Here is a 14,777-nt window from a genome sequence, read left to right as displayed (position 1 = left end):
CAGGCAAAGCAAAGAGGAACTCACAAGAATTTAAAACAGGTTCAGGAGGTCCACATGATTCTATGAAAGCTCGGCTGTGCCTTTCCCTAGGTATCTGTCAGATCTCTCTACCATGGAAGATATTTCATTGGGACTGTGAAAACTATAGCATTGCAAAATGAATATGTGTGTATTTTGATGTATTGATAAAGCCAGATTGAGTGATATGAAGATTTGGGAGTCATTTGAGAGAGACCTTCAGGATGGATACCAAGGGGTAGCAGGAATGGCGCAATATGTATAAAAGAGAAGTATGTACTCCTTGGTACCAGACTGCAGGATGCACAGAACAGCATTACAGATTCTCTCTTCTGTAATAGGCCACTAGCCAAACTATTCCCGGATAAAACTCAGGATACTCTTCTGGTAGGAAGAGCTACCTGACTGGAAAAGAAGAGTACAGTGGATGCTTTATCCATTATCATTCCATTGTGAATACTTAAAGGCAAGATATCTGAGGATTAGTAAGGGAGTGATATGTTACAGTGGATTCCAAAATCTTCCTTGGAGTTCCTTGAGCCCTGGCGGGTGTGGTCCTTTCCTGATCCCCCTCGGATTGCTGAGAACACTGAACAGCGCTGCTGCCCGCTATGGGCCAATTCCCACAGTCTCCTCTGGGATACTGACTATCACTGGGTACCAAGATGAATACAACAGCATGGACAAAAGAACAGAGTGCTATCTGTAAGGACATGTCATGGGCAAGGCAGAGAAAGCTAAAGAAAATAGAAGGAAAGCCTGAATAACTGTAAAAACACAGAAATTGAAGGAAATTGCATTTGGCAATTGCATCATGGAAATTCACTGGAGTCTGTGTAAACATTGACCAGAGAATGGTGGATAACCTAGATTAACCCATTGTGAGTAAGACTCATTTTAAATACATTTTTGTATGTATAAGAAGATTATTCAAATGAACAGTGAAGATATTCAGTTTGTAATCATGCACATTTGTATTTTATTTGTAAAGATGAAAAAATAAAACCCAACCAGAAAGCCCAACAGTGTATGAGGAAAAACTAGGAAGACACTTAGTGGTATAATCCATGTTTCAGTTTAACTGAACAATTGTTTTCTTTTAGGAAACAGATTTTTACTGTTAATAAAAAAGGCATACCTCAGTTAATGGCAAGGACAGGGCTGGAACAACAGTCAGCAGTGCTTTGACTTCAGATAAACACCTTTTAGCCATTTCCTAATGGTACAAAACAAGAAAAAAAAACTGATGTTGTACTGTCAGTTTCCTCTGATAAGCTAACAGATGGCTTAGCTTTAGACAATTTTTCAGAACAATCAAGTTTTAGGTTATTCTAATTGAATTCACAGCAAAATAAACCTTAGCTGATGAATATAAATTTTCTGCAACACAAATAGTTGTGTTTGCTGTACAAACACAAGTGCCCAAACCTTGCAGTTTCTACTGAGGCAGAATTGCCCCTGGCTCTGGTACGAAATCCAGTGAGTGAGCAAACTTTTGCTATGTTTACTGAAGACACTACAAACAAACACTCTGACAGGATGACATTTATACATGTATAATGCATGGCATATTAATCTTATTAGTATTCCAAACATTGTTTTTCCAATTACTGACATATATTAATGAAAGTTTGAGCAAAACCCTTCAGGTAATCAGAAACACCCACTGAAGGACAGCTCTGTCTAGCCTCCTGAAAACACCGTGATTGGCCAAAACGTCATTTGTTCTCCAAGCTGGTCAAAATACAGCCTCATAATAATGGCACAGTGCACAATTGTCACCGTTTCACAGCATCCATCAGACAAAATGACAGCCTCTACATCATTAATCATTTCATATAATAGATATAAAAAGAATCCTGTCACATGATAAATGTCTCCCACTTTGAAAATAAACGTCTATTTTGCCTTGGCATTTATCAAGCAGCATTTATGCTGTGGCAACATTCTATTCCAATGACATTATCTCAAAGAGACCACATGGAAAATTCTGAAATTACCTCTTTTGTATGTGTATGTGGGGGGAGTTATTTGGTTGCAGATCATATTCAGCCTTGCTAATGAAAAGAAAAGAGGAAGGTGGCATAGAGGAAATGAAAATAAATTCACTGCCAGTTTTAGTCTTTCTCAACAACGTTATTAGAAGGTTCTTATTTCAGAAACCATCACTACTCATTTTGCATTGAAGATGTGTAACTGATTTTTAAAAAGCACTTTTGGGTTGATCACCATGCTAATTTAACACTATGCCAAGCATTTTCAGATGTAGATTACTATAAATTAGGCATCAATTTTCAAATTTATGTACCTGAAGATGTAGCCTTTATTTTCAAGTGGAAGGTTGAAGATGTCTGATAGTTTTGTAAAGTGACAAGCAATATATAAGAAAAAGAAAAAGTTAAATATTCAATTAAAAGTGAAAATATTTCAACATTTCTTGAAAGGAGTGAGAGAAGTTTAATCTTTTATGTTTGCCTTCCAAGTTACCTGTCATTTATTTCCCCAAAACAGACATCTTAAGTAAAAGACTGTCAGACATATTTAAGAGCAGAACTGTTCTCACTTACTTCAGTTTTTTCATCAAGATGCACTTTTGCAACATTCATTTTTGATTTTTTTGAAGGCATTATTTCCAAGGTTTCACTTTGTTCAAGAAAACTTGTAGGTTCGGAAGCTGCAGACAAGCTTTCAAAACTTTGCATCAACTTTTCAACTTGCTGCTTCAGATTAGATAATTCCTCCCGTAAAGAAATAATTCTGAAATAACACAAGATTTTTCATTATTGATGTTATAAAACAATACTTTTTGTTTCAATTTTATAATTAAACTGACTTAGCTTTTATTACATATTGATTATGTTCTACGTTTCCTCTCATTTCAAGACTGATCTCCTAGTTTTACAAAAACAAGTTTTCCATTCAAGGAAGTGGAAACCTGGGTGGCAGGGGCTGCAATTCTTCTTGGCCTATTATTCCTTCCCCTCCACCTGCTCAGCAGTTCCAAAAATTCTGTGGCTAGATGAATGACAAGGAAGAAATAATGAAAAACGCCATAGGATGTAAAATGAAGGGCTGAGCCTGGGGCTACAACTGAGAAAAATTCTTGCATGCTCAGAGTTGTAATATGACTTGGAGAAAGTAGGTGATCTAGAGAGAGAATGGGAATAACTACTGGGACTGCCTCTTAGATTTGCTAGTGTTTTCTTATGTTGCTATGCCAGTGTAATATAATTAGCATCTGTTACTCAGTTCTTTAAGAATCAAAAGTAAAATGCTAATGTACTGAAAAGGCATATGTTTGGTTTGGTTTAACGCTGTGTACAACATCTTACAGTTTTTATAGTGAAAAATCTTTGAAAAGGGAAAATATATGCTTTTAAAGACTTACAGCTCTTTGATATTTTGCACTTTATTTTCTCTCATCCTGAATGTTTGACTGATCTTTAATATAGCATGAAATAACAGGATAAAGTCAGTGATTATTTACCTAGCCAACGGAATCCACAAGTGGCCTGAAAACACAGACATTGAACTGAAAATCTTGATGTTGCTAATCTTGACAGGCTTTGTATTATAAGCATAAAGCAGCAAAACCTGTGAAAGAGATGGAATAGGTAAGCTAGAATGCAGTGTGGTGTAGCAGACCTGAGCTATTTCAGTGATACTAGATTATAATAACTATCAAATACAGTGTACTGATGAAGACTTCAATAACTGACTTTCAGAAAAAGGAGGGAATGTGGCCTCATATGAATTTGTACTATACTCAGTTAGGTTTTAAAGCAATTTAATTATGGATATAACTTATACGGGTTTCAAAATTAATTATACCCTATAGAGTCACCATCAAAATCCAAGTCTTGTCCTGATCCTGGTCAATCAATCCCACTTATGCTCATATCCAAAGTTCCAACTTCATGTAGGCTGAACAGAGAGCTTTTACTGAATTTCCAAAGTGTTTATATAATTAGTTACATTTGCTACACAGCCTTTTGCATGGCTGGCATCATACTAGGTTTAAATCCATGAAGTGCACATAACTTGCCAATCTAATAAAGCTGTATCAATATAAGAGCACAAGAAAATGAAATAGAATGTTCTCATCGTTCACTGAATTAATTTGCTATTACAATTGAAAATATCTTTCCTAGTGGTAGCTGAATATTTTTACTATATGGAGAATGTCAAGAATATGGCATTTATATATTAGTCATTTTCAAGAGTTGTCTCTAGATCTCTAGTGATCTGTAAGGTCTCTAATATAATTTGCAAAACTGTATTGAAAAGTGCATTATTTGCACTAACTTCACAGGGCTTCTATCAGCTTACTAATAGAGATGAAAAGGGTCTGGTAGAAATTTTGACAGTGATCTGCTATGCCAAAAAGATTAGAGATTATGGATTTCTATTGCAGTAGCAGAAATTCTGCCTACATGTTGTTCCCTTGTTTAAAAATAAAACAAATTCCATGTCCTGGTCTCTTGCTTTCCTGCAATCCTCCAATCTCTCTCATCTTTCATGTTTAGTCTGATTTCTTAGGGAAATGAGTTTTACAAAATCCCATTTCCCTGTATATGTGTATCTTTCCTTTTCCGATAGCCTCACACCAAACAGTATTGTTTCAATGTGTTGGTCAGCAGTAACCGAACTTAACAGAGTGGAGGTCTTAAAGACAACAAGGATCTGCAAAAGCCATGAATATAACATGGCCTGGCAGCTCTATATCATCAACAAAGTCTTTTTTTTGACCTGCCATCAAAAAACTGTCAGGGAATTCTGTTTGTCCTGCATAGCAGGTTTGTGGCACAGTAAATATGTAGCTCCCTGCTGTCCAGCTTGCCAGTCAGCGTATGTATAATTCAATTAAAAAGCTGATCAGTCATAACAAAAATATTCATTGGAAATGAGACTTAATTTCTTTCCAGTACCTAAGGACCCGCTTTGGTGTAGTTATACCTTAGTCTCTGTATCATTTGATGGCTTTGCCAGAGAAGGAATGTACCACTGAATGTTAATTTCCTTATTTGAAGCATTTGCTGCCCTTCTCTCCATCTGACTGTCCTCTTCTGTGATGACAGAAACCAGAGAAGATGTTCTCACATGTGATATCTCTGATGTGATTCCAGTAACTTCAAGAGACATCTGAAACACAAAATAAAATGTTAAATTGGATTTTTTTCTAGTATAACATGCAAAATCTGTTGCAATCTAGTGTCTGCTAGAGTGGGTATGACTTTCACTCCTGCACAAATATATGCTTATTTAGATAAACAGGTAATTTTAAAAGGTGTCCATTTTACCAAGTTAAGGCTTTTCAAAGTTCACATGATGAGACATTTCTAAAGGTAATGCAAAGGATCTCTGGGCTGATCTAGAAACACCTACAGTAACAATGATTCTTACATTTGACTTATCTTCCTTATAGAGTTATGTTTTTTTGCTAAAAGATATTATTTGACATGCTGACCATAGAAAATACAATGCTGAAAAATTAATTTGTCTGTTGCACATATTGATAATTAAAATAGTAATCTGAGTGCCAGACTAATGCTTTATTTATGTTTACCTATTTGTTTTCTCATTAGCTGTGCAACAAATAAAGGGTAATACCTACTGAAAATTCAGTCACTTAATTTGTGAGGATTTGTCATATGTCATATTTACTAAAATATTTACAGAACATTAGCAGGCTATTCATCAAAGAGCTACAGTTTAGACATCATCAGGGAAGCAGTGGAGGAATCCTGTCAACCAGCATTAATTCAAGAGTAAAAGCCTTTTTAAAAATTGTAAGATATTTGATATAAAGGCTCAACAGTACCATGCCATTTCTACTTTTTAAAGTGTTATGCAGATCTGCAAAGAACAGAGGAGGCCAAACAGTAGCATTTGCGGGGAAATGCTGAAACTATTTGAAAAGTTTATTGGTGTCTCCATAATTGATTCCAAAATGTGCACACTGAAAACAGCTGCCTGGGGAGTTAGTTCTTTTTTAATTTTCAGTGTTCATCACTGAAAATAACTGGAGAATTCTACCCACTTTGTTTTCAGAAAATACAGCTCGTGACTGACATGGCAGTAAATCCAGGTGAGTAGAAGGTGTTTTTTTCACAGTAACATAATCTTGCTTCATAAAGCCAGTTCCCATCCCACATCAAAATATAGTAGAAGTGAGGATAAAGATGAAGTCATGCATACTGAAGGCGTGCGTTCAAGCATATGAATATACCTTCAGTGTGGCATGGGACAACTAACTGGAGATGATCCATGCCACATAGACTCTAAACACGGAGGCAGTGGTAACAGTGGTCATAACCCATAGTATGCAATGAGGTGTGCATGAATCACCCACCTACTACAAGGATCTTCTGCATTCAGGATCTTAGACTTTAGTTTTGGTAGTGAATCACCCACTGTCCTGCTAGCATGAAGAGGGAACAAAACTATGAGAAAACACATTTATGGAGGTGGGAAAAACCTAATTTATGCCGTGCCTTTGAACCAGAGCTGAGGGATTGAGTGCACCCTCAGCAAGTTCGTCAACAACGCCAAGCTGTGTGATACACTCAACATGCTGGAGGGAAAGGGTGCCATCCAGAGGGACCTTGACAGGCTGCAGAGGTGGGCCTGTAAGAAGCTCATGAAGTTCAACCAGGCCAAGTGCAAGGTTCTGCACGAGGGTCAGGGCAATCGCAGGCACAAATACAGGCTGGAGCAAGAATGTATCAAGAGCAGCCCTGAGGAGAAGGACTTGAGAGTGTTGGTTGATGAGAAGCTCAACATGAGTTGTCAATGTCCGCTTGCAGCCCAGAAAGCCAAGCACATCCTGGGCTGCATCCAAAGAAGCGTGGCCAGCAGGTTAAGGGAGGTGATTTTGCCCCTCTACTCTGCTCTTGTGAGACCCCACCTGGAGTACTGCATCCAGCTCTGGATCCCCCAACATAAGAAGGATGTAGACCTGTTGGAGCAAGCCCAGAGGCAGGCCACAAAGATGATCAGAGGGCTGGAGCACCTCTTCTATGAGGACAGGCTGAGGGAGTTGGGGCTGTTCAGCCTGGAGAAGAGAAGGCTCCGGGGAGACCTTATAGCGATCTTTCAGTACATAAAGAGGGCTAAAGATGGGAGAAACTTTTTAGCAGGGCCTGTTGTGATCGGACAAGGGGTAATGGTTTTAAAACAGAAGGAGGTAGATTCAGACCGGATATAAGGAAGAAATTTTTTACAGTGAGGGTGGTGGAACACTGGCACAGATTGCCCAGAGAGGTGGTGGATGCCCCATCCCTGGAAACATTCAACACCAGCGTGGACGAGGCTCTAAGCAACCTGATCTGATTGGAGATGTCCCTGCTCCTTGCAGGAGGGTTGGACTAGATGACCTTTAAAGGTCCCTTCCAACCCAAAATGTTCTGTGATTCTAAAAGTCCATTTTACAATATATATTTCTTTCTAAAATGCATAATGTTTTCTTTTTCACTGAACTGTATCTTTTATTATTTATATCATATTGAATCTTTTTGAGGAAGGATATTACAACTGTTCTTGTCAAACTGGAGCGTTGCTGTGTTACACACATAAATATTTATCTGTTTAACTGTCTTAGTTAAGTGTTTCCAGTCCTACATACTATCATGGAGTGGGCAAAAAACAAGCGTGGAAAATGTAGCAGGGCACACAATTTTAATTACAGCCTTCTTAACATAATTCAGATTCTTTGTTCAGCAGAGCTGAAAAAAACTTCAAGAGTCAAAAATAGAATTACAAAGACACATGTAAGCAAAACAACCTTGTACATAAAAATAATGCTTTCAAAAATTGTATCTATTTGTACTGTTAAAAATCCCAATATCAAATTACAGTAACATTTTAAAAATAACTTCTACAGCCTTCTGAATAGTTAAACCTTATAAAAATGTTGTGATAAAAATCAATGAAGCTTAGAATTTAAAAAAGTAAGAGCTTTATTCTTGTTAGCTGTCTACAACAGTGAAACTAACACATGATTATGCAGCTTGCATCTGTCACGAACATGACAGTGAGCTCTGAAGCTTATTGTACTAGGACAGTGTAATACTAATTATGTCAAAAGAAGAGCAGACAGAGTAAAATAATTTTTGATATACGATGGCTGTTGTAAATGTCACATACCATATATTTACAATTTATTCAGTGGGACAGTCAGCTCTTTGTTGGGAAATGAGTAATGATATGCTGTCCAACACTGCAGAAAGTTCACCAACTCTAGAAAAGCTACTTTCTGAAAAATATTTTAATTAATTTTTATAAGATAACAAGTTCCTATTCCTCAAGGCTCTCCTGTCTCCATCTAATATTGAATATTATAGGTAAAAATTAAACCATAGAGAGTAACCTGTCATTTTAATTTTTTAGTATTAGGATAATCATTAATGTGAAAAGTAGGATGGAGAAACTTTGAAGACAATTATTTTTACGTTGCATCTTCAAAGACTTTTACCACTCAACAGTCAATATCTGTGCTATTATCAGCATAGACTCCAGAATTCCAATTCAAGATTTCTCTGAGTAATATAATCTGAGCTGCCTACATTTGAAAGCTCAAATAGGCTGTTTGCAAGCCAGAGATTTGAAAAGATTTATTTTCTAGCCAGCTGATAATCAGTTAAAAAAATTGTCACAGAAGGCCTTCAACAAATTTTGATAAAATATAAATTATATATTTTTTTTAATTCATGTTTTTATTATAGACCAAATTAACAGTATAGAGGCTTGTACATACAAATTACAAAGCAAACATCAGGACATTTTTGGTGTGAAACAGAGATCTACAAGATTAAAAGCCTCAGTCATACCAAATAACACAGCCAACTTAATTAACTAATAATGAAATATTTTTAAATATCATTCTGCTTAATATTCTACGGTCTAAATATACTGGCCATAGGATAGATAGATAGACAGAGATAATTTTTGCAGGAATTAATAACAGAAGGATATTTGCTTTAGTTAACAATGTCCTTCACTGCTTGCACAGGATTTTGGGTTTGCACTGATCCTCTGCATAATGAATTTCATTCTTCTATAGTGCTCTCAGAAATATCACCATTGGAACTAGCGAGATTGTAAGCAAAATAAAATGCAAGTATAATACATACTTTTGAAACATCAGTAAGAAAATAAGTACCTTTGAAGAATCGGCGGGCCTACCAAGTGACAATTGTACATCATGTAGCTCTTCTGGAAAATTCTCAAGACAACACATTGAATATTCAAACAAATGGTTTTTAAGAAAGGAATGCATTTCTGCTATGCGTAGAACAATTCCTGTGTCAAAAACAGAATTTAGGTGTCCATCTCTTGCAGAAAATGATCCAGGTCCTGAGTTAGGAGCATCTTTGAAAAGATATTTTTCTTAGATCATAATTTGCTATTAAAAAGTAAAGTTTCTACAGCTACTAAATGTTGAAAACAGTCAAATATGTAAATCAATCCAATATCAAATAAATGCATTTCCAACAATTATGCTGGTTGCCCTTAAATATTACTAGGTTCTGCTATTTGTATTGCAATTTTTCACTGGAGATCTGATAACAAAACAAGCTCTATCTAGACATTATAAAGTAGCATAAAATGAGAGGTGCACTTTGGAGGTTTAAATACTTAAATTTAGATGTGCAAGCATCAGTATGTTCACTAGGTGTCTAAGTACCCACTAGAAAAAATACATATTTGTTCAGTACAGTCAAAAGAAGCTCTAAGAGCTCTCAAGACCCTAATTTTGACAGCTAGTGGCTGACCAGCTAAGTCACTCCCTGGGCTCCATCACTGGTAAGTACAGCAGAGATACACATCTGTCTACTTGTAGAAACCTTACTGTCCTTATACTTCCTTGGTGAGGTAGATTACTTTAATTTGGTGCTGCAAGGGAAAAACTCAACCATCTCTGAAACTGTTATTTTCAGAATTGCTAAGTTTCACTCTAGGCAGCACCTATCTGTACAATCTAGTTCTATTCTCACCTATCAGGTGTATCTTTTGTATCTAGCAGCTGACCATTGGATACAAATGCATAGTGTAGGACCCTGAAATTAATTGATTATTCTTTTTGAAAGGTCCTGTCTATTACCATCTTTTGTTTACAGTGAAATGAACTAAGTATGTACATAACATCTAGAGTTTAGGTCAAAACACATTTAAAAATGCTCAGCCTTCCCATCTACGCTACACTCAATTCTCAGGAACAGGCCCCCAAACTGAACGGATTTATTTCTGATGTGACTTAAGTGTGATGTATTTAGACCTAAAAATAAATATAGATTATGAATTTTTTTAAATGCTTCAGATATAGTCATAGCAATTAAGATTTGAGGGATTCTTTTCCTGGTATTATGAAGGCTTATGAATAATTATGAAACAACACTTGTAAACTGACAGAAATCTTGTTTTCAGTGCAGATTTTTTTGCATTTATATAATTTGAAGGAGCTCAAAATGAGACTATCTGAGATGAGGGCCTTTGAATCTGACACTGTTGACCTCCAAGAACAATATCTCACCCATGGCAGTTTTCTAGAAGGAAGAAAAAAAATCATACCAAATAGAAGGTTTGTGTTACAAAGTCTTTTTAAATAATTGTGGTAGCGAATTAAGTGAACCCATGTTATTGTCCCTTTCTTCTGGCTGGCCTTGGGGGTATGACTTTCTGTTCCTTCACTTTGGCTCTCCTTGTCTTGTATGATTTGTTTGTTTTCAGTAGAAGATGCTTTGGGACTTTCAGAGACAACATTGTATCCATCTGCAAATCCAATAACAATTTGACAGTACACAGTAAGTGAATGGTTGCAATTGAAAAGCTATTGCTGCATTGTGTTGGAATTGACTAATCTGTAACTAAAACTGTAACTTGTGAACCTAGTTATGTTTTTCATAAGAGGAAAATTCTTTCTATTCTGCTTTAATATTAGTTGAACTAGTAAAGAAAATATTTCTCAGATCATGGCCAGGAATCTGACTGGTCCTTGCAAGAAGCTAAAAGCAAAGGAGAGCAAGGTGCTCTCTCTCTCTCTCTGAATTTAAATATAAAATAATTTTTTTCAATTCCTATAAATGGAAACAATACTAGGAGTCATCAGTCATAACTACAGCAGTTGATCTTCCCAGTTATATTGACGTGAATTCAGAAAAGTTAGGTACTCTGAAATGTTTATAGTTCAATCCAGTCCTTTTCAGATATTAAATGTGTTCCTGACTATGGACTAAAAAAAAAAATGTGGTTTTGGTGCTGCCTAGAAGTTATGCAAAAAGAGGAAAAAAAAATCAGTACAGTTATCACTATATGACTGCTTATATTTAATGGTTCTTTTCACTGTATTAGTACATGGCTTTCTCAAAAGCCTACACAATTCTTCTGCTCTGTTTCTCATTCCAAATTGAACAAACATTATGTTATAGTAATTCCTAATAGTAAACTTCCAGAAAATAATTATGTGTGCTTCTACAAAATCTGAATGTCTCTATTATTCCTGATATTTCAATGTCAATTGTAAAAACAGAATTTAGTTTAAATGGCCACATTGTTTATAGATGTAACTTAAACAATGTGTTTCGCTAATGATTTTACAGAAAATATTTAGCATGCTGTGCTGATCATTTCCATTTAAATTTACCTTTATATATTTTGGCCTACTATTGCTTTTCTACATGTTCTATTCTTCTTCATATTGCCTAACAGAACTATCAGGAGAAACACCTGCTGTATTTGCTAAAAGGAAAAATGATTTGTAATTATAAGCAAATGGAGCTAGTACAAAACAATCAGATTGATGGAAAGTCTTAGCATACAACACTTGTTTTCATAAACCAATCAAAACACATATGTTTAAACACTGTACAGTAAGAAGACATTTCTCAGCTTTGCCAGCAACTATCAGGCAGAGCAACTCAATCTTTGTCAGTCACTTGGGATGATTGAAATTAAGCCACTGAACCAATATTTTATGACTAAATTAATGGTTTTCATTTTAAAAATAAATATAGACATTAAGCCGTAGTGTTTATGTAACATCTGGCAATCATTATCCCAGAATTCCTAGTTTCACTGTTTTTTTTTTTAATCAAAAACTTCAATTTCATCAGCTCCATTAGCTGTAAAATAAATGCAGAAATTGGAAATAAACCAGGCAAAGGCAAAGTTCTACCAAGCTAATGGAAGCATCTCTAAATGATAATCCATTAGACTGGAAAGACAGTGAATTTTTTTTATTATTATTATACTCACTGACTTTTAGAATATAGTACCCAGGCAGATAACTGATAACAGAGTTTGAGTTCGTTGGTTTTGATGTTTGGGTTTTGGTTTGGTTTTTTTTGGGTGGGGAGAGAGCAAGGAGAACCAAGCCATTCACCACCAAAATGTCTTTGCAAAATCAGAAGAAAAACTGAAAATCTCCAAGAAAAAGCCAACACACTTAGGGAAAAAAATGTGTTCTAAAACAGTGTTTGAAAGAAAGCAGTGATGACTGATGGAGGGTCAAGACCTACTCTAGAAGTCTGAGAAAGTCCTGTGACAATGGTCCATCTGTTTTTCTAAAAGTATGGCAGTATGTGCACTTTGTCTCTCTGAGCCACAGTATGCAAACAATGCAGTTTTTTATAATCTATTGAACACATGCACAGGCTGATATTTAAAGACCCATTAGGTCTACTCAATATTTTATACTGCTGTGCAGGACAAGGATTTTGCTTTTACTCTCCAAATTTGACTTATAGTTTTTCATAAATGAAAATTAGATAATAAAAATATTACTAAATTGCATGGCCTATATAGTTTATTAGTTACTTAATGTTAGTAGGTATAAAGGAATACCAGATAAGAAATCTCTGTACGAAGCAAGAAGATCCATGGAAGCAAATTCTGGAATTTTCTGTTGCACTGTATCCTCTAAGGTGTGTTCTTTAACACTCTTCATTCCAACTAATAGCTGAGAAGCAAGCATAGCTTCACTGACCTAAAAATAATATTTATGCTATTTAGAACCAATTTATTACAATACTTATATAGATTTTAAAATCTGAGAGTCACAAGATGATGATAAAAAATTAACTACTCAACATACTATATTTTTTAAAATCGGGAAAATATTATATTTCTGTCTGACTTATGGTACATACTAAGATAAATCATTACTGCTGACAGCTTGATTACTACATAAGTTATTTCAAATCAGATATCCTCACCTGGATGCCACTGATGTCTACCCACATGTCAAACACATGTGCACACATATCAGGCAGTGTGCTGTTTTATTTGCACTGAATCACAGTTGAGCTAAACAGTCAGATCTGTCCAAGAGAGATTAAATGCACTGCTCAGACAGTGTCCGTTTTAATTTCCTCAAATAAGATCCATGCCAGAAATTTCAGGAAGCCTTAATTCTTATCTTGTTTGCATTGTCTTGTTTGCTTGTGTAAGTAGCATTAGATGAAATTTAAAAAAAAAAAAAAACAAAAAAATTACCTCATCAGAATACTGCACCAACCTGTGTAGCTGCTCTTACTGCAATCCAGGCTTGTGCTTTGTAGTCTTCTGATTTCAGAGCATCCTCAGCAGAAGAGAGTTCTCCAGAAGAGGTCTAAGATTGTACACCAGTTCATAATTAGAATTCTAAATATATTATGGTAAAATATATTTTAAATATAGAAAAAGTCCTCCTACTTGCAGAATTACTGTTGGTTTGGGGTTTTTTTCCAAATTGTAAAAATCAGCATTGATTGTAAATCCATGGATTAATCGCTAAAATTGAAAAAAATTATCCAATACTAATTGGCTGCTCCTGTAAACATTTTCTTAGAACAGCTCATACTACTGTCACTACTGTATACAGTTTTGCTATAATTTTCCATTTTCTGGATTCTTAATTACCTCTTTTCTCTTATGTTACACATTACACTTTGAAACTACACCTTGTAGCCGCTTTAACATGGTCAAAGCCTTTCATATTTCTCATGCTGTCACTTATATTTATACTGAAAAACTGAAATCTGGTAAAGTATAAATATTATCACTTAAAACCCAGGTTTGAATGTTATGTTTTCTTTGAAAAAAAAAAGTACAAATTAATTAGTACATAATTAGAAATGAAAACACTGTTGGTTCTGTTTCATCCTATTTTATACAGAAAAATAATTTTAAATGTTATCATTCAATGCAATAAACATGAGAAAAAACATAAAACAAGATAAAATTCTACTGCTGCACTATATGATTTCTTTGTGTGATTATTCCAGTAGGATTTTCAGTATCAGTATGACATACAAGTCACTGTAAGTAATAGTCTGGCAAGGTGCACAATGTTCTAATAGAAATATATTTCCTCCTTTGAAGAGGCCACTACCTGAAAGACAGAAAACATACGTTTGATTTGGAAGGCACTACCTTATTTGTCTGTGACACATCCTCATTATTTGTAGCAAAATGCAAATATAATAGTGCTATTTCAAGGTATGATCTTCTTATTAACCTGTAAGAAACAACACACAGATCAATCAATGTTACTATCAAAGTAAACATTATAATTATACCATCTGAGTCCTGCATAAGACTAACCAGACAGCCTCATCAAAGAAATCATTCATCCAGCCCTCATCATCTACTTAATGTGCATCTTCTTTCAGAAAGCAATGTGATCCTATTTTAAAATCTTAGTGAGTCTAAAACATTCCTGTGGTATGCTTAACAAATAACACATTGATTTCAGAGTATGTCAAACATAATTTGCATTATGT

The 14,777-nt window shown here is 35.3% G+C and overlaps 1 protein-coding gene across 1 annotated transcript in view; it reads right to left on the bottom strand.

The window, feature by feature from the left end:
• The window catches only part of CFAP54 (cilia and flagella associated protein 54), a 117,606-nt gene that overhangs the window by 1,469 nt on the left and 101,360 nt on the right, over positions 1–14,777 (bottom strand). The window contains exons 60-68 of the mRNA XM_086740073.1: positions 14,407–14,512; positions 13,532–13,624; positions 12,859–13,000; positions 10,588–10,788; positions 9,179–9,387; positions 4,975–5,160; positions 3,506–3,612; positions 2,586–2,775; positions 1,157–1,234 (exon numbers count right to left, since the gene is read on the bottom strand). Coding sequence (XP_086596199.1) covers positions 1,157–1,234; positions 2,586–2,775; positions 3,506–3,612; positions 4,975–5,160; positions 9,179–9,387; positions 10,588–10,788; positions 12,859–13,000; positions 13,532–13,624; positions 14,407–14,512 — 1,312 coding nt within the window. The remainder of the gene's footprint in view (positions 1–1,156; positions 1,235–2,585; positions 2,776–3,505; positions 3,613–4,974; positions 5,161–9,178; positions 9,388–10,587; positions 10,789–12,858; positions 13,001–13,531; positions 13,625–14,406; positions 14,513–14,777) is intronic.

This window comes from Chlamydotis macqueenii, chromosome 1 (assembly GCF_036417535.1).
Source record: "Chlamydotis macqueenii isolate bChlMac1 chromosome 1, bChlMac1.mat, whole genome shotgun sequence".
NCBI classification, from domain to species: domain Eukaryota; kingdom Metazoa; phylum Chordata; class Aves; order Otidiformes; family Otididae; genus Chlamydotis; species Chlamydotis macqueenii.
This window is presented reverse-complemented; position numbering and strand designations above follow the sequence as displayed.